General features: G+C 40.0%; 1 protein-coding gene across 1 annotated transcript in view; it reads right to left on the reverse strand.

The window, feature by feature from the left end:
* Positions 1 to 1,264: 1,264 nt before the first annotated feature.
* LOC102310308 (DENN domain-containing protein 4C) overlaps positions 1,265 to 19,756 on the reverse strand; it is a gene marked incomplete at its 3' end in the record, with an annotated part of 57,172 nt that continues 38,680 nt past the window's right edge. The window contains 12 exon segments of the mRNA XM_014340761.2: positions 1,265 to 1,375; positions 1,817 to 1,949; positions 3,655 to 3,788; positions 9,490 to 9,528; positions 9,774 to 9,919; positions 13,246 to 13,461; positions 14,231 to 14,331; positions 14,753 to 14,928; positions 16,176 to 16,320; positions 18,239 to 18,297; positions 18,529 to 18,595; positions 19,017 to 19,303. Of these exon segments, the coding sequence (XP_014196247.1) occupies positions 1,265 to 1,375; positions 1,817 to 1,949; positions 3,655 to 3,788; positions 9,490 to 9,528; positions 9,774 to 9,919; positions 13,246 to 13,461; positions 14,231 to 14,331; positions 14,753 to 14,928; positions 16,176 to 16,320; positions 18,239 to 18,297; positions 18,529 to 18,595; positions 19,017 to 19,303 (1,614 nt within the window).

Genomic DNA, 19,756 nt, shown 5'->3' on the forward strand with positions numbered 1-19,756 from the left:
GTAACCTGATTGATTTCTACAGTAACCAATTCTCCAGACTTTTATTACTCTGCCTCAGTCTGCACATTTATCCATCACTGCTGACGAAAAACAAGTTTCTTATTTGACAGTCGCTCTATAAATTGCCAGTTGGCTGTCATTGGTGTGTCCATGCACTAGTTAAAGTTGCAGTAAAATCAGCAGATTATTTATAATGTGCGAACAAAACAGATGGCAAGCTCAGGGGAGCAGGGAGGACAGCAACAGTGTTTGCATGTCCCAGCATTCACGTGGATCCGTTAGACAACGCAGAGCAGTTGATATCAGTGAGAGTCATAGCCTATCCATTTTTAAAACAACAAAGTGTAAATTTGTTGATAGATTAATTTCACACAAGTTCTACCTTCATTATCATCAGCAGTACCACTGTACCTTGTTATAGTAACCATACGTTATGGCGTTGGGGTGGACTCCAGCCTTCTTCATCTCAAAGAGGACCCTCACTGCCAGGACAGGCTGCCCATACTGTCCACACAGCTGCATCAGAACCCGGTAGCAGACCTGCATGTGGATTGTTTGGGCAGAAATACTACAGACTGAAAAACAGACTGTGCAAGTGTGTTTGGACATCTTGAATCAAAAGACTGTAAACAAAATCTGCCACTGTTTTTAAACTGGATGTGATGAGTGAGGAGTGGACGACTGTGTAACTGAGGCTGGCAACTTTGTAATCACACAATCGAGCATTCAAGGATATCTTTTTTTTTTATACTAATGGTAAATAAATGGTAAATGGCCTGTATGTGTATAGCGCTTTTCTAGTCCGTAAGGACCCCAAAGCGCTTTACACAACCAGTCATCCACCCATTCACATACACATTCACACACTGGTGATGACAAGCTACATTGTAGCCACAGCCACCCTGGGGCGCACTGACAGAGGCCATGAGTACCATCACATGAAAAATTAACTTCATGCTGTATTCCACATGATCTAAAACTAGCAAATGAGTCTATAAACTCATCAGAAAAGTGTAGACTTTTCTTTCCTTCCCGACAGTTAGAGAAAATACATGTTTACGGCACTTCTGTACTGGCTTCACTTTTTAGATCTGGAGGCTTTGTCAAAGTTTCATACACAGTCTATGATCAACAGTTAGCAGGTAATTTGGGGCAACAGCTGATGTACCTCATCAGGGGGCTGTAGCTTCTTCGCCTGCATCTTCCTGAGGACGTCGTAGGCTGTGCGAAGCGCTCGCACCTTGGAGTGGCACACCTTCACGTATGCTGGCAGGCAGATGAACCACAGGCCGTAGCAGTGACGCAGCAGGCACTTGGACCACAGCTGAGGAATGGATGAGTACTTTTTAGCAATCTTCTGGGCTGATTTGATCTCCTGTGGATGAAAAATAGAAGCAGAAATTATGCATAATTCGGTCTCGGGGACATGTCGAATTCACACAGGAGATAATGGCAAATGAAAATTACCTACGCTACTGTCTCATGTCAGAAAAAGCTGCAAGGAAACCATGTCAACAAGACAAAAACTTCTACTTGCATCTTTTTTAAATCTGTGGATTGCTTGAAGCTGTTCAGTACTGTGTGCTTAATTATCAAGTATCAACTTTAAATACTGACTCTACAAAAGGAAATGTTTTTTGATGGTCTTACTTGCTATCAGCCTTGTAAAATTTTGGAGATTCTTGGAGCATGTTTGGACGTGTAGGTAAAGCAGCATGTATTTTTGCCTTATTTATAAGCATAAATAAATCAGTATGAAAATCCAAATGAACCCATAAATTGCAGTGTTACAAAAACATGTTTCTGTTGTGCTGACCTGCTTGGTGCGTCTAAACATGGGGGCAGGGCTGGTGGGACAGCTGTGCCTGGCAGCGAGGCGGGAGGAGGGCGTCTGCAGACCTTCCACGGGGTCAAATAGATCTAAACTCAACACTGGGAAACCATCATACCTAATGAAAAACACACATTCACACATTAGTGAAAGAGGGCACACAGTTATTTACATGCATACAAAGTGGGTTGGCATCCATCAGGCTGGAGCCTAAACACCCTGTGGGGAATGGTTGCTTCCAAGGTTAGAGTGACATCAATACAAAACCTTTTTTGTAATTGTCTACAAAGAGAGCTAATAAAAAAAAATGTGAAAAACTGCTGGTCATTATGGATTATGATTGGGACATAACTTAAGTGCTTCTGAAAAAAAAAAAAAAATTATTCAGAATGAGGCATGACTGCAGAATACAAATATTCAGCTCCACACGGTCCAGCAGCAGAGTTCAGTCTTGGTCCTCACTTTGACAGCTCAACTCCTGCTGGTCCTCAGTCAGCTATTGAAAAGAAAGAACTAACCAAATTGAAACTTAATCTATTGTTCAGATTTTTCCCTGCTGTTAGCTGTGAGAATTTCCAGTTCATCTCAAGGAAGGACATCTAGTAGGAGGATTGTACTCAGCAGCATATTTGTATGTCTTTCCAAATTTAAAACAAATATTACTCGTCATTTGTGCACAACATTCGACTTTGTTATTCAAAAATGTCATGCAAACAAAAACATGCAGACATCACAGAATGAAACTAGAACAAAATACTATATACACCATGTGCACAATTATTAGGCAAGTGAAAGATTCATTTTACTATGGAACAAATCCAGTCCTCTCAGTCAAGCCAAATTGTTAATAAACCTAAAAACCTGAATGTTTAACAAAGGAAATGTTACACACTCCTTTGTTTAAAACCCAAATTTTCCCGTCGTACTTGTTTATTTTCATTTTGTATAGGAAAGATAACACATTTAATTAGCAAAGATAACATAGGCAGTCAGCCTATGGATGAAAGATGACTGCCATCAGTCTTTCATCCATAATCTGTCAATTTTTTTGTGCAGCAGCAGCCACAACCTGCCAAATGCTTAAAGAGGTATACTGTCTTCCCTGTTTGTAAATCTTAAGCTTCAGAAGGGCTAACAAGGAAGAGGGCTGTGTCATTATTATCATCTTTGAGACCTTTACTGGGTAGCCAAGCGCTGGAGTACTTGTTTTCATGCAGTTCAATGCACCATCATATGTACTCAACAGTCTTATTAAATGCTGCTAACTTTTTTCTGTACCACTGCTTGAAGAAAGTATCCTTTAGGACCTGGCAATAGGTTTGGGAGTTTATTTTAAGTCCATCTTCAATGGTGCAACTAGCTCATCCTTGATAATAGCAGCCCAAACCAGTGCACCTCCTCCACTTTGACTCTTAGTACCCTTTAACCATTCGTGATCGAGTTATGATCCCATCTATCTGGTCCATCAAGAGTCACTCTCGTTTCATCTGTCCATACAGCCTTTGAAAAATGTGTCTTCAGATATTTCTTTGCCCAATCTTAACATTTCTAACTTGTGTGTCTTGTTCAGTGGTGATCGTGTTTCAGCCCTCCTTACATCAGTCATGTCCTTGAGCAATGAACATCTCGTAATTCTGGACACTCCAGGTAGATTGCAGTTCTGGAGTACAGTGGTACTAGAGGATAATGGCTTCCTGGTAGCGTCACATTTAATCCTTAAGTCTCTTCCAGTTAATTTGCATCTATTCTATCTATCTATCTATCTATGCACCCCCATTCCTCCATTGGAAATGTAACTGTACTTCCATAAGTACAGTTTGTACCTGTAGCATAGTGGATGCTCCTCTCCCTCGGGCAGAGGAGGCAGCTCTGGAGGCGTGATGAAGACTGTGTGCTCACTACGCTGGGATTCATCAATCTCTATAAGCCGGGTCTCCTCCGGCCTGTCGCTGTCCACCTGCAGAAAAGAAAACACAAACATGAAGGAATGTGTGCAGGTCGTGAGACTGTGACCTGTCTTCTATGACACCTGAAGGCAGTATGAAGCACCCCGTCTGACAGATCGGAAATTCCATATAGATCTTGATGTTATGGCCTATAATAAGTCTTAGCAAACATATCTTTGCCCAGTATTATTCCAAAACAGCTGATTCTGTTGGCAGGATTGTTACAGAATGAGTGTCAGAGCTGAGGAATGATGACAAAGAGTGACCTAGATTTTACTGCTTGCCTTTCCTTGCTTTTTTAAAGGATTATTTTTATACTTACGTTTCATTAGCAAACTGTTTAATGGCAGAACACATTATGACATCTGAGTGGAAAGTATCATCAGAATTGTTGTTATAATCATTACGACATACCAGAAGGGACTCAAAAATAACTATAATTACTGTTAGTGGTTTAAATGCCTCATTTCATGACATTCAATGTCATTTTAGCCCATTAAGGAGCTGCTCTTCAACTGAGTTGAGAGTCTAAGGGATAGAGGTTGTAATGTAAAGTACAGATTTTGAAGCCTTGTGTGTCTTAATATAACAAGGATACAAAAATTAAACTGATTTAATGTGACTTTGTTAAGTATTGGTGTTCTTGTTCAATTGTATGTCTGTTGTATTAGTGAGCAAATCCACTGAGAGTCTCAAATTCCTTGCTTGGCCTAAAAAGCTGATTTTGAAGTAAACAATGCTTTGAAAGTTTGAAAACTTGGAAGCTAGTTAAACGCTGACATTTTTTCCCTCCTCATCTTTTCCATGTGTTTTTACTGTTTTCCATTTGGCTGAGGTCAGTGTCACTACAGCTATCATGAGCTGATACCTGGACCCTACAGAGATTGCACAGGCAGTTTAACTCCTCCAGCATGGCACATCGATACCTGCCAAGGTTTGCTGCCTATCCCAGCACAGTCTCAAGACTCCAGTGCTGGGACAGTTAATCAAGGAGAGCTGGACAGGGCCGTAGGAGGTCCTTAACCCATCAGCACGACTAGTATCTGCTCCTTAGTGCATGAGGGAACGGGATAAGCACTCCCAGAGTCCTACAAAAGGGACCTCCAGCAGGCACGTGATGTGAATGTTTCTGAGAAAACAATCAGAAACAGACATGACGTTCATAAGGGTGGCCTAAGGACCCAGTGTTCTCACTGCCCAGCATTGACCTAACTGGCATTTGTCATAGAATACCAGAATTGCCAAGTCTACCACTGGCACCCTGTGCTTTTCAAAGATGAGAGCCTGAGCACATGTGACAGGTGTGAAAAGGTCTAGTGAAGCCGTGGAGAACATATGTTGTCTGTAACATAGTTCAGGTGATGGGTCAGTGACGCTCTGGGGAGGCATATCCATGGAGGGAATCACAGACCTCTACAGGCTATGCAATGGCACCTGACTGCCATTAAGTACTGGGGTAAAATCCTTGGACCCATTGTCAGACCCAATACTTTTGAGTATCAGCAAAATTGACTAACCTGCTGAATCATTTTTCACTTTTGGGGTATCCTTAAATTCAGCCCTCTGCAGTTTGTTCATTTCTATTTCTATCTAACAATGTGGCATCCTTTCATTCCTAACACGTTACTCAGTCCATATCAATTCCATATTGTGTAGCAGCTTTATAATATGGACTGAATATTGTGTTTGCAAAATAGAATGGACAGATGGATGCACAGACAACCCAGAGGGCTGTGGGCGCAGAAGCTCAATAAATACAGAGTAAAGATCACTCATCCCACGCAACAAGGACATAAACTCAGTCAACACCCTCTCCTCCTTTATATATATCAACGGACACTGGAACAACTTTTCTGTGCAAGCCATCACCTAGAACAACAGTTAGTTCAGTAGCTTTCTATTCAGTAACACTGCAACTCAATTTACAACTCTTACAGGGTTAACTGAACTTAGAGTCAACGTCTGTTGTGGTCTGTGTCTGGATTTGTCTGACATAAATGGTTTAAAGTAAGAAAAGATGAGGCAGAAAAAACAGGTCATTTGTTGATTCTTAATGTTCGCCTTGAGGCAGCTGCATCGTTGCAAGTGGCAAGTTGATTTGGCTGAAGTTATTCCCCATTTCAAAGTGAATACAAAAAAACATTTCTATGAAATTTGATTATTTTGGGATTGTGTTAATGCATTCACCATCTACATATATACTACCTTCTTTTTCTTTGAACAAATTTTTCATAGCATACTTCAGCCTTGGAAGACCACCTGATTTATTAATATACAAGGACCATGATCAGTTTGATTTACACATTGAAAGATGAGCATATCATGCCAAAGTCAGCTTAAGGTATAAACTGGCTCTATAGAATCTCTCATAACGGTTTGTCCCACTGTCAGTCTGTTTGGCTCAGATACATAGCAAGGAGACTACACTCAGCATTTGGTGTTATGTTATTGTAAGGCTGAGTTTCCAAGACCATATCTACAACCGTATCTCTTTATCGAATGATAAAAGATTATAGGTGCCCACTGATGGGGAAAAAAAGGTGTTCTGATTTTTATTAATGAGGCCAGAAACAAATCTATGTGGGCAAATGAAACAACAGCATAATGGTCCTCATTTATCATTTTCATCAGTGACATTTGGAGTTAGTGCAAAGATTTTACTACAGCCATACTGGTAGGGCAGACAGATAAGACAAAGTGAATCTTAAATCAGAGGGTCTGAGCTTATGGTGGATTTAAAACACCCAGTGTCACAGAGGGAAGCATCGTAAATTGAGAAGTGCTTAATGACAGGCTTTGGCGCTACAGGCAATGATTTTCTTCAAGCTGGAAAGAAGGGAGGTGAAGCACTTGCTTAAAGTTCATAATTTAGTCTAGTTATTCAGATGGTAATTAAAGTTTGATAACAACCTCAGTCAAAGCAGTGGAGTGTGGGAGTGTCTCTTCCTTAGTGCTGTCTAAAGAAGGCTTTCATTATTCTTCTTTTGTCCATTAAAGAACATCAGAGGCCAACATGATTTTCTGTGCTGCTTCTATGGGCACATTTTAAAACACAGGAGTAAAAGCAGGAGCTGTCAGTTTTTCAAGGGTTTCTACAAACCCCCTTAGGTAAGATGTAGATGAGAGAGTTTGGTAAGAGTATAGCGACAAACCCAGTGGAGAGGGTTTTTTAGGATTTTATATTGCTTTGTACAATAGCAATGCTGCTAGCATTAGCCATGTGGCTAACCATGATTAGCAATACAAGTCAGAGCACCAGTGTTCCCTGCCAAGCAGCTATCCAAACATATCACCACCCAGAAAGCAGAACTTGTACTTATCCAATTCACATCCAAATTATACTAACTCTGTGAAAAGCCAAGAAGTGTATTTTCCCAAAATGTCAAACAACTTCCTTTAAATAAACACTCTGTGACTTCGATGTGGCACCATGCTCCCAAGAGGTTCTTTCCGTCCATATTTTGGATATTTTGAAATTCTGCTGTGAACTGTTTCCAGCTATAAAACAAAACATTCAGGTGGCAGGAAATCGGGGTATTATAAAAACTACTGGGAGCACGTATTTGCAGACACACTCCACATTCAAAAAGTAACATTCGTTTTTATCAAAACCCTGAACAGTTTCAAATTAACGGAGAGCTGTCTAATTAGGGCATATGGACAAATGTTTCAATGTGATGAATAGATGAGAAATTTAGAAAAAACTGATTTATCAATCTCTACATGAGCAGTGCTTCTTTAATAATGTGTATACCTTTTAAAGAGTTACTGTTACCGAGGTCTTAATACTGTATGTTTTTGTATAGAATCACATGACTCTTTGTTTGATATTATCTTTCTTGCATAATTACTACTAGTGTTTTTGTCTTTTGGATTTAATTAGTTTTGCTGCTACAGCAAACATCTTGCCCTCAGGGATGTGTAGACTTTAACCTTATCTTCATGTATGGGACTCCTGTGTGTGGGCTGAGAGATGCACTGCGTTTTGTCTCCTAGAGAGTAGATAACGTCATCCACATTGCCACAGTGCAGAGACAGTTTAAGGGATTTAATCGCCCGTAGAAGTGACGCACAGGCTGCATCAGGAAACACAGGCTCCAGTGCAGGTCTGGGAAAACAGGGAGGGGAGGATGTGGATCCTGGCTTCTGTATTCACTTCCATTTTGTCTCAATTACAGCCAGAGCACACACACACACACACACACAATGCAAGGACAGCAAAGACTATTTCAAAGTCAGTTATAAATGTCACCTGCAAAAACCAGTGACCCAAAGATGCGACTTAGAAAGCAAAGTGGTTTGGTAGTCTTTAAAACAGCAAACACACAAAACTGAACGTTCTGCACACAAATATGGTCTGATACGGGGACACATCCCATGAGCACATGAGGTCAACCTACTCAAAGTGCTCCCAATGGAAAAAAGGAGATGGACTGAGAGCAACTCCGAGTCTTCACACTGTCACACGAAAAAATGTGAGCCTAGTGGAAGAGCAAAGAACTAACTTCAAGCTCTGTTAGCGCTTCAGAAATCACTGAAGCGCTAAAAACCCTTACTCACTAGACTCATGAAAAATTGAAGGAAGAAATCTTCGCAGAAAACTGCACACATGGATTTTCCATGATACAGTGCATTCACTATCTCGGGACAAATTGCTGTGGCAGCAAATTTAATGTGGATGTGGGAGAATTTTCATTAAAAATAGAGAATGTGTAAAAAGGCTCTACAGCTTGGATCATAAGGAACTAATTTAAATGACACAAGAATACGTGGGCGGGATAACATGAAAGCTTAAATCATATCTGTATGGCTGGAGGGTTTTCTAAGAGCATTGAGACAAAGCTGTTTCCAATTATGACTCAAAATAATTTGGTTACATTATGAGTATCATGTAGTAGGTTTGGGCCATATTTCAGTCACAGGGTATGTAGAGGTATTTAGAGATCTGGTTGCTACGATTTTAAGCACCATCATTACATTGCTGGATCTCAATTAGACTGGTATGGAGTTGTTGTATTGAGAGCATGTATTGTAGTGCAGCAGTAGCTACTGATGTATCATTCAAGTGAGCGCAGAGAGCTGTTAAAATACAATTCCAAACAGTAAACATATTCTACTTTAACAATACATTGTGAAATTTTTCACTAAAGAAGCTAAAACGTCCAATTTGGACATGCCCCTAGAATTTCCTGATCAGTTTAAATTAAAACTTGTACCATCAACTAGTCAAAAAGTAAAAACTACCCAGAGTGCGGCTAATGTTGGCAGTACTAGCACCAACAGCCTTCTTTCTTTGGAAAGACAGGAAAGTGAACATGATGTTGCACAATAAGCTGTAATACCATTTAGAATAGCTACAGAGCCAAATGTTATCTACTGCAGTTTTTTTTAATCCTATTTCTGATGACAGTGAAGGCAGCAAAGGTTAATTGTCTGTCTGCTAATTCCTCAAATCCATTGCCACAATGACTTCTATCTAAGCTTTTAGGGGTTCTGTTCATTTGCTGGTTGTTTTTTTGTGGGGTGTTTTTTTTTTTGGTTTTTTTTGGTTTTTTACACACCATCATCACACACCATGAACCCTGTTGAAATATCAGGAAGTAATAAGAGTATGAAAAAGTAAAGACCACCCAAGCTTACCATACACCATGCACAATTCCTCTATCTGGAAACAAAATGTTTCAGGATAGGTGAGAATAAAAATAGACTTACCTTGCCTCCTTTATCTGCACCCCGCTCTGAATTGTAAAGCTGTTCACAAGTGGAGGCAGAAAGGAAGAGAGAAAGGGAAACTCGAGAAGGTTTGGTTGAAGACAAGTGAAGTGACACAGAGAAGAGGGAAATCTGCTAACACTACTGTAAGTGGAACACAGTGGGGGTCCACTGAGAAAAGAAATGCCAGAAAAGAAAAGGGCTTTTTTCCCCCCTCTACTGCATCAAAATGAATATGTATGCATGTGATATAGCATTCTCTTGTATAAAATAAAAAAGCTCACTTTATCCACACAGTCGTCAAAGAAGGCCAGGCTGGCGTCTTTGTCGCTGACAAAGGAGCACTCTTCGATAAAGCGGATGAACATCTGGGTCTTCGTCATTAGGGAGTAGAACTTCTGGTGTGAGCGGTCGCGGCTCTTCAAGAACCCTGAGGGGAAAAACATAGATGAGTTATTAAACATGGTAGTAACCTTACTTTGCTGAGATCTAACATGTCAGTGTTAAAGAACCCATTATTCTAGAACAAGCTGTATGTATACTGCATCCATTTGTCTTGGTTTGGATAATGCAAGCCACAATGTTGTTAGTGTAATGGCCAATACGGGATGTGCAACAACGTGGTGAAAAACTAGATGCTGAAAGCTTCTAATAAGTCACTGCTGTTATGAGACTCAGAATAGGATGGATGGTTTCTGGCTCACAGCACAGATGTGGAAGCCAAACACTTCCTGCAGTTGATAAATATTTTAATCATGACGCCGGCCACTTGCAATTTGGGCCTGTTCAGGTCAGTTTCAGGGTAGCCTCACGATACCATTCTCTATGTCCTTCACTACATTTTAAAACATTGGCCTTAAAAATTAGTCCACTTACCGATTACTTAAAAAAACAACAACAAAATCTTTAATGCATTTCAAACTTTTGCTTTTTTGCTTTGTGCTGTCACCGAAATGCACTTTGGATCTGACAATCTGAGTGCCAAATAATTATGTTTATTTAGTTCACATTTCTTCCAGTGACCTTAAAAATGCAGTCCAGTTATTTTTGACCTGAGTTATGACTTCAAAACAACAACAGGGCAGACCCAAAAAAGTTTATTCTTTTCATCTGGACGTAGCGTTTTCAGTTGGAGAAATGTTTCATCATTCACCTGAGTGACTTTTTCATACACATACATTTGCATAATGACTGAAACTAGCACCACTGGTGAACAGTGGGCTGTGAGGTCAGTTGTCATGACCATTGATCAACAACCACTGACCATTGATCAGTTTTGAAGGGATTTCCTAACCTGGATGATTAAACAAGGATTAAGAAAACAATAGGTAGTATCGTCAAAATAATAAAATAATTTCTATGAAATAAAGCGGCACATACTAAATGTCTAAATGCCACTGAAATAAAATCAACAAGCAGCCTACAAGGCTTTAGTGCTCTCTGGTTCAGGATTACGTTAGGCCCGTAGAGAACAAAAGGAGGTTGAAATGTCTTAAAAGCAGCAGGAAAAGAGCAAGGATTAAAGTTCATTAATGCTCATCAGAGAAAGACAAATATTTTAGAACACCTCTAAAACAGAGTGCCATCAGCACACTGAGCTTGGTGATACCATTTTAAAGAAAATGGATTGACTAGCAGGTGGTGCTTGTATATGTGTTCATCTGTTATTTAGAAAATAACCTGAACTGAAGTAAAAGTTTGTTTTTTTAAATTTACCATCTGCTTTGCAAATTTGAAAAATCAGAGTAAAAAGGAACACAGCTGCAGCGTGTGTGTAAAAATGTCATAGACACAGATGTTGATTCATATCATCATATTAACATACTTAGTAATATTTTATTGTTGTGGATATTAAGTAAAAAGTGGTCAGGAGTTCAAATGTGATGTACGAGCTGTTACATATTTCTTTGAGTTATTATGTAATATACTGCAGCTTTTCCTGTTTGCTGTATCACATATTTCAGACAGGACGCAGCCTTGGCTCCAGCTATTCTCCAGTGGAGCAGGCTTATCACCCCAACTCACTTCAACTGTGATGCAAAGCAGCTTTCATGGGCTCAGACCCACAGGCAGGATGACAACCCTCTGGAGCTCAGAAGCTGCAGTGTTAACTGACTAACCTTCAGTTTGCAAGCAGCCTCGACCCTTCAACCCGAGCATCTCCTCAAAGCCTAGCCTTCCTGCCCAAACAGCTTCTCTGTGTATTTACTCGGAGGTGGAAATGGACACTTACGAAAGCTCATGTATTAAACAACGCCATCTGTGCTTGAGGCAGGCCAGCTGTCGAGAAGAAGGTGCGACAGATGATGTGGTCTTAGCTTAAATATTCAGAACGTCATTAGCACTAATCATGCATTGTGACTGTACAACTAGGACTGGATAATGATGAAAAAGTAGAGCAAAGTTAACTTTTGATTCTGCGCACCACATTGGATGTTAACAGCCTCAGCTCTGTTGGTCAATTGTCAAGTCAGTTCCCTAGAGCTCTTAGTTCTAAGAAGGCTCTTGTTGGTTGGTCTAGATTCTCAAATTAAAATGACTCAGTAAGTCTCCACTAACTCATTAAATATCCTTGAGATTAGCCAATAGCCATGCTAATAAAATCAATGGGGAAGGCATTGAGAAATGCACAATAAATCTTCTTCCCCACACCCTCCAAAAAAATCTGACAAAATTAATAGAGCTAATCTGTCAGGATATGTCACACAATTTTCTTACTTTTTCCAGAGAGAAACTAAAATAATAGTATCAGCATTATTTTCTCCAAGAGCTCAGGCTGGCTTCTGTTTCAGATCGTCAACATTATGGACGTCAGCGGTCAGGAGACAGGTAAGACAGCAAGTGTATAAATCCTTCTGTAAAATGTGGTTAGTGCACTATTGTCAGAGTGATTGGGTCACAATGTGTAACACGCAACAAACTTCTACTAGTTCCAATTAGGGAATCTGGGTGGAAAAGTCTAATTAGATTCTTTATTACTCCACATATTACTAACAAATTTCAGCGGCATCAGCAACAATATTGGAGACAGTGTGGTCTTCTGGACATGTACACAATTGACACCATTATGGGACAGTATATTCAAGTTAATGGATGACATCATGGCTTATGCCACCCCTAAGGAACCCAAGACCTTCCTACTGGGTCTGCTACCCAGAGATTTGATACCAAAAAAGGACAGAAACTAGAAAGGCCATAACAAGGAATTGGATTAGCAGAGCAAGTGCTAGAGATTAAAGAAGAAATACACTTGATTTAGAGACTGACTTTCTTTCTACGACTCGAAGGACATCTTTTTCCACAACACTGGACTAAATGGCACAATTACAAGCAAAGGCTTGAAGACTGTTATTTAATCCAGTCTATACCTCTTTATTTGTAAGATTCTTGAATAGTGTCCCAATTTGTTCCATTTATATTTTTGATATATTTTTGTTACATTTTTGTTGCTATGGAAAATTGGAAATAGAAAGTTTAAAAAAAAATGTGGTGAGTGCAGAAAAGTACCATAAGGTTCAGGCTATGTTAAAGAATGAAGGTGGTCATACCAAATATTGACTTCCAAGCTGATTAGAATTAAAGAAACTCTGTTTTGCCCAGTTCTGTACCTCTAAGACTTTTCATGTTTCTGTGTGAGGAATATGAAGAGGCCAGTGGGGTGAGGACACCAGCTAATTCATTCAGTCTGTTTCCTCTGCACATGGAGAGCTGTTGAGAGTTCAAGCTACATGTGGACACTGACATTATTCCTAATACCTTGCAAGTCAAAGAGTGAGCTAGCGTCTGTGGCTTTCTCTGAAGGCGCTTGAGTGATGGGGCGCAAGAAGGAGCGGTAGCCCTTCAGAATTGCTGCCATGAAGCGCAGAAAGGCTTCCTGGATCTCTAGCTCCAGTGTGTGGAGACTCTTCCCACAGCTCAACTCTGACGAATCGCTCATGCTCAGCTCCAGCAGCCCATCTGGTCGGTACTGACCTGAAGCAGGAGGAAAATGCATTTTAGCAGCTGACAGCACATATCAGGATCTTTAGGCTAATGTCAACATAAAGGGTAAATCACTACTTTCAGCTGAGCCAGCTGCATCATTTGCATTTTGATGAAGTGGTTCTGATCTAAGTGCATGTGTTGAAAGGTTTGTGCACAGCTGCAGTATTCCAGTAAGTAATCCTACTGTGAATGAGGATTAGTATTACATAATTACATTTTTTTAATCCTTAGTTGATATCCTTATTTAGAGACTTCCAACAGGGTTAAATGTCTCAACTACAACCTCTGGCATGCATATCAATATTCAGCACTTGTGGCAGTTACTGGCTAGATTTTCAACTTCACTGAATTAGAAAATTAAATTATTCAGATTCCTACAGCTCAAGAAGTAGCAGGTTTCATGTTCACTCAGTGGGTATGCTTCCTCAAACGCGCAAAAAGTTGATAACAATACAGTGAGCCCCACACCAGAGCAGACGGATAATTAGGAGATTATGCTTTGATGGGATTATTGCTGGCTTTCAGATTTGAATGGAGAGCTGGACAAAGGAAAGTGAATGGAGAGCAAATTGTAAAGGCAACACAATCAGTGACTACAGATGATAAAAATAGAAGAGCGTGCAATGTGGAGACCTTAGTTAGACCCTAATTATCATTGAAAGTGATCTTTACCATAAATACATCCAGAAATGAACTAAATAAACGCCAACACTGGATGCAGTTTTACAATAATTTGCCCCACCGCTTCAGCACTCACCATCAACAAGCTGCTGGTAGAGATTATTCAGCACATTCATTAGGTTTTTACAAGCTTTCTTTGGCAGAATCTTCCATGTGAGGGCTCGCTTATCTTCATGGCTAGAAAAGCAGAAACATACACTGAGGCCAACATCAACATGAGCAGTGGTTAGGCCAAGAGGGATTTCAGACCACCCCAACGTTGCCTGGCTGGTAATAAGGCCAAAAATGATGCGAACCATTACTGACCTTACCTGGCACGCTAGAAAATTGCATTCTCGTCATATTAAAACAAGTCTGACACTACAAAAATAACCATTTCCACCCAATCTCTGGCCTGATGTCTAAAGTTAGAACTCATGAGCCAGCAGCTATGCTGTCTGAAAAATAGAGGGACCAAAGGATGTTGAGCTTATAGCTTAGAAGGTGCTGTATGGATCGCTGTATAGAACAATGAACACGGTGAAGATTAAGCTCAGCAAAATTCACTTTCTTACCTAAATACCTACAGCTGTGGGAAGGTTTTAAGGATTGTGCTTACTGGAAGATGGTGTTTGTGTCCAGGTCCACGCAACTGACATCCGGAGGGGGATCATAAAGATCAAAGTAGCGAGAGTCCACGCCTACAATGAACGGACAGGGGGCACTCAACACATCAGCCAACGCCAGGGGGCACAGAGGAATATACGGGCAGGGCCAGTGGAACGGAAAAATCATCTGAGGAGGGTGAAAAAGAGCACAAGAGCAGAAAAATCAGACAAACCTCCTTCAGTGAATTTCCTGTTAACACAGGACTGAGCTATAGTGCACGTGGTCAGATTCACAGTATAGCTGAGCCATGTATAGGATTAAAACAAAACGTGAACATCATCTGCAGTGTTAAGAAAATGTTTGTGACCCCCCATCCCCTCCCTTCTCTATCTCCTTTGACCTCCTCGTCCAGGTGTAACAACAGAATTACGGTGGATACAGGACATTCCACATTTCGTTTGGATTAAGGTCCAGACTTTGGCTTCATCATTCTAAAGCATTATGTTTAACTGTTCTTTGGTACTTGTATGCTTTAGATCATTGGCTCTCCTCATTACCCACAGATGTCCTGAAAATTTCATTTGTGTGCTGGTATAATTCTTAATTTTTTCTTAATTTTTTCCATCAGTGATGACAAGTATTTCTATGACACCACCACAATGTTTCACAGATGGAAAAAGGCTCCCATCCAGGAATGCTGATTATTCCTTTCTCCAAACATAATGCTTCTCATTTGAAATAAAAACAATCTATTATCCATCCACAAAAACACTGGTTCAACAGCTTGCTGGCTTGTCCTGACTTGTCCATGTTCTAAAGAGAAGTTGTGTTCTCCTTGCATCCCTTTACTTCAAATTGCTGTTGTTTAGTATTATCTCGTTGGGGGAAACACGGAGTTAACTTCTGTGAAAGAGCCCTTTAGGTCCTGGGAAGTTACCCGGAGTTCTTTCATAGTCATTCAGACTTTAACATGACATTTTCCTTGAGTGATTTCTGTTGGTTGACCCCTCCTGTGGAAAGTAAGTATAGGTGGTTCTATGTCATGTTTAGCATCACAAACTTTTAATGTTAAGGTCAGGCTTGGATAAATCCACACTCTTAAAAGTAGGACACCCACTCACACCTGCTTGTCATCTGACTGAAAACACCTCTATCTAATTTCACCTTCAAATTTACTGCTCATCTTAGCAATTTACTTTTCTATCACGGAAAAGTCAGTGGCCAACTATATATTTCTATGACTGGATTTGAAGGTTTTCTTCTTTACCTACAACAATGTTTTATTGTATTTATAGAGATATATAGACAGGGGTTCACAAACGTTTTCTTGCAATTGTAAATGCTGCCATTCATTTAAATTAAGTATAAAACAAGAAGGCAGTGAAACTAAGGGGAGATAGAGCACTCTATGACAGCTGAATGGAGTTACTTACAGACACGAGAGCCTCAGTAACACTGGTCAGTACGGCCGGGCGTAGTGAATGGATCAGGATCTTATGTTCAGTGACAGCAAACACCAGCAAGGTGACAGCGTTCTCTGGCCCAAGGTTGTGGAGCAGTGTGGAAAATCGACCACCACTAAATAAATAAATATATAAATGATTTTCTTTTAAATTGTTTCTTTTAAAATCTATTGTATATATTTTTTGAAAGAAAGGCTTTAGGTTTCTCAAACAACTCTAATATTTATAATATAAGGCGAGTTCAGACCTGATTATATAAACTTGGCACAGAAAGTAAGGTAATTTGGATTTGGTGGATTATTTGTTGTAACAACAATTCTTGGAAAAAAAATGTGGTACCTGAACAAACTTCAAATGTTGATTTTTAAGTAACCTAAGGTAAATACAACTGCAATAAAAATGTTCAAAAGTTAAAGTAATACTCAGCCATGGAAAATTAAGGTAACTGATACCAATAGTACACCTTCAACTAGAACAGGGAAGGCCATTAAAGATGTTGAAGTGCTTCTAATGTTCAAAATATTAAAATGACCATTTAAGTAGAACCATGAAAGTCAAAACATGATCTGGAAGAACAGAAAAAAAATTCAGATATGGCATTTCTGCTCATCAGAAAAACAAAAACACCCATATCACTGCAATGGTGGTTGCATGTGACTGTCAAAGCGTCACAGTCACATGCAACTGTGACGCAACTGTGACGCTTTGATACACAAATGCAGTCTTGCAGTCCAAATATGAAGAGTGTTCAAAAGGAACAGTACCTGCAACCTCATTACAAATGTCTAAAGTCTGCAAAGTAACATCTGGATCAGCCAAAGTCATTTTGAAAACAAGTGCAGTGGACAGACGAAGGTCACACAGAGCTGTCTGGCAACAATCACAATGATTTGTAGAAATAAAGTGAAGCCGCGCCTAATTTAACAAAAACTTTAGATTGGAAACATATTTTCGTTTGGAGCTGGTGGGGATTCAGGGGCAAAGGAGAATCTGCATGAATAGACAAAAACGGGTACAAACTAACAAATCCTACCCAAAAGAAAGTAAGAGCATTGGCTACGAACCCACATTTTTCTATAAATATTTGTGTGGTCCCAGAATTTTACAATCTCAGTTTAAACTGAAACATTTTACTATTGCATGAAAAAGATTTAATTTTTCATGCAGTTTTATTTAATTTGATGGGACCAACATGCCTCTAAAACTTTGAGACACAGACAATAAAAGGCTGGAAATTTAAGTGGTCCTTAAAAAAAACAGCTGTGAAAACATTTTGCACCTAATGAGTGTCACTGACAACAGGCCAGGAACACGACTGTATGAAAACAAGAGGATCTCAGGCACCACTGTGGCCATAACAGGGCATGACATGTTTCTGTCATGGAAATCACTGCATGGACTCAAGAACACTTCCAGAAGTCATTGTGCCATCCGCAAATACAGGTTAAAGCTCTATCATGCGAAGAAGAAGCCCTATGTGAAGATGATCCAGGAACACAGCTTTCTTCTCTGGACCAAAGCTCATTTAAAATGTAATGAGGCAAAGTGTAAAACTGTTCTGGGGTCAGATTATATCAGTGTGTTCAGTTTGAAAGCCTGCATCTCTGATGATATAGAGGTGCATTAGTACCTCTAGAACTGACACTTGCACATGTGGAAAGTTGCCATCAATGCTGAGAGGTATTTACAGGTGGCAGCTTTTTCAGGGAAGCCCTTGAATATTTTAGCAAGACGGTGCTACTGCATCTATTACATCAGCATAACTTACATGCAGTCCAGACCTTTCACCATTTAAAAAAAGCTGGAAACAAAAATCCTGTATCAGACAAAAATGGGATGCTACACAGCAGTAAATATGACCCTGTTGCAAATTTTTTGGGACATGCTGGTGCAATTTTTTTCTGACAAACTGTACATTTTGTCAGTTCAACAATTTGATATGTTTTCTAACTGACGTTTTACACATATTTCTCTAGATCTGACACTAAAACTAACATTTAGCACAAAGAAACTTTGAGCACAGCTGCTCTTACCTGAGCGGTAATGGAGAAGAGACCGGCTGGCTCAGCATCAGGCTGTCATGAGGGGAAAGCTAAAGAAAAGCTGGAAAATGAGATAAAACCAACCACGCAAAAAAAGTCTGCACTGAATCATTTAAATGTTCATCCATAATGAAGGACCAAAAGCGGTGCACCCCTGCGGGTGAACTAACACCTTCAGAAATCAACTCATTCTTCAGCAAGATGCAGGTTAAACATTCGAGCCTGCATTAAATGCAATAAGCATCACAAAGAACCATTTCGCTCTTGCAGTTAAAACATACCTGCACAAGGATGCGAGGCCTCTGAGAAGAAGGGAAGGGAACTTTGTGCATGAAGTGCGAGATGTGCCTGGAATGAAGAAAAATGAGCCAGCAGTAGGCAGCAGAATAATCCATCTGTTCAACCAGTAATGAGCAGGAGTGAAATACACAAAGCATGACTCTTCTGTTACACATTACCTTACCAGCAGAATTATAAGTATGTATCTGACCAAACACAATTTCTGTTCCCTTTTTTCTTCCTCCATGTGAGAAAAAAAATTATTTTCTCTTTTTCAACTCTAACATCAGGAAAAACAGGTCCAGGTTCAGACACAATTAAAACTAAACTAATGACATATCTCAGCGTGACACCATGTAGCAAACTGCCAAAGAAAAGAGTTATATTTCCACAACCCAATCATTGTAGTTGCTAGAACACTAAATAATAACATGTTCAGCAACCAGAGCATACAATTTTTAAATGAAGAGAGAAAACACAGAGTACTCACTTCTCAATGGGCAGGGCATGAGGGCCTGAGATGGAGTAGCGATAGAGGAATGTGAGGAACTTGCGGAAAGCATCGAAGAAGGGCCAGTGAGAGAGCAGGCAGATACACTTGTTGGTGTAGACTGAGCGCGGGCTGCCGTTTGCGGTGCTGCTGGTGCCAGCGGCCATACAGCTGGAGGGAGACGGTTTGTGAGGGTCGGGGATCAGGAGACCCAGCTGGGAGAGCTGCTGATCGGTCAGGCACTCCTGTGGGTAGGGCTCATAGAACTGAATGGCAGCACCGTAAACCTGGTAGAGGAGAAATAAAAACACAGGAAACCAGAAACAGTCTAAATACTTATATACCTCTGTGATGTGATAATGCCACAGTCAGACACTTTTCTTGGTTTAGATTTGCTTTTGAAAAGGATGCAAAAAAAGATTTTTGTAAATAATAATTGATCTGCCAGTGTTTCTGTGACTGGTTAATAAACTAAAAGAAAAAAAATCATGCCATTTGCAATTTTACATGCCCAACTTCACATCTTAAAATTACTTGCTTTATCTATCTGACCGCCTAAACTCAAAGATTTCATTTACACAATTCAGTCAGTGCTCATTGCAAATGTTGCAAATGAAAATCAACTAAAACCCATCAACCTATCAAAATAAATGGCCTGTAAATGGCCTGTATTTATATAGCGCTTTACTAGTCCCTAAGGACCCCAAAGCGCTTTACATATCCAGTCATCCACCCATTCA

The sequence above is a fragment of the Haplochromis burtoni genome, unplaced genomic scaffold (genome assembly GCF_018398535.1).
Source record: "Haplochromis burtoni strain Fernald_Lab_line unplaced genomic scaffold, NCSU_Asbu1 Contig_401, whole genome shotgun sequence".
NCBI classification, from domain to species: Eukaryota; Metazoa; Chordata; class Actinopteri; order Cichliformes; family Cichlidae; genus Haplochromis; species Haplochromis burtoni.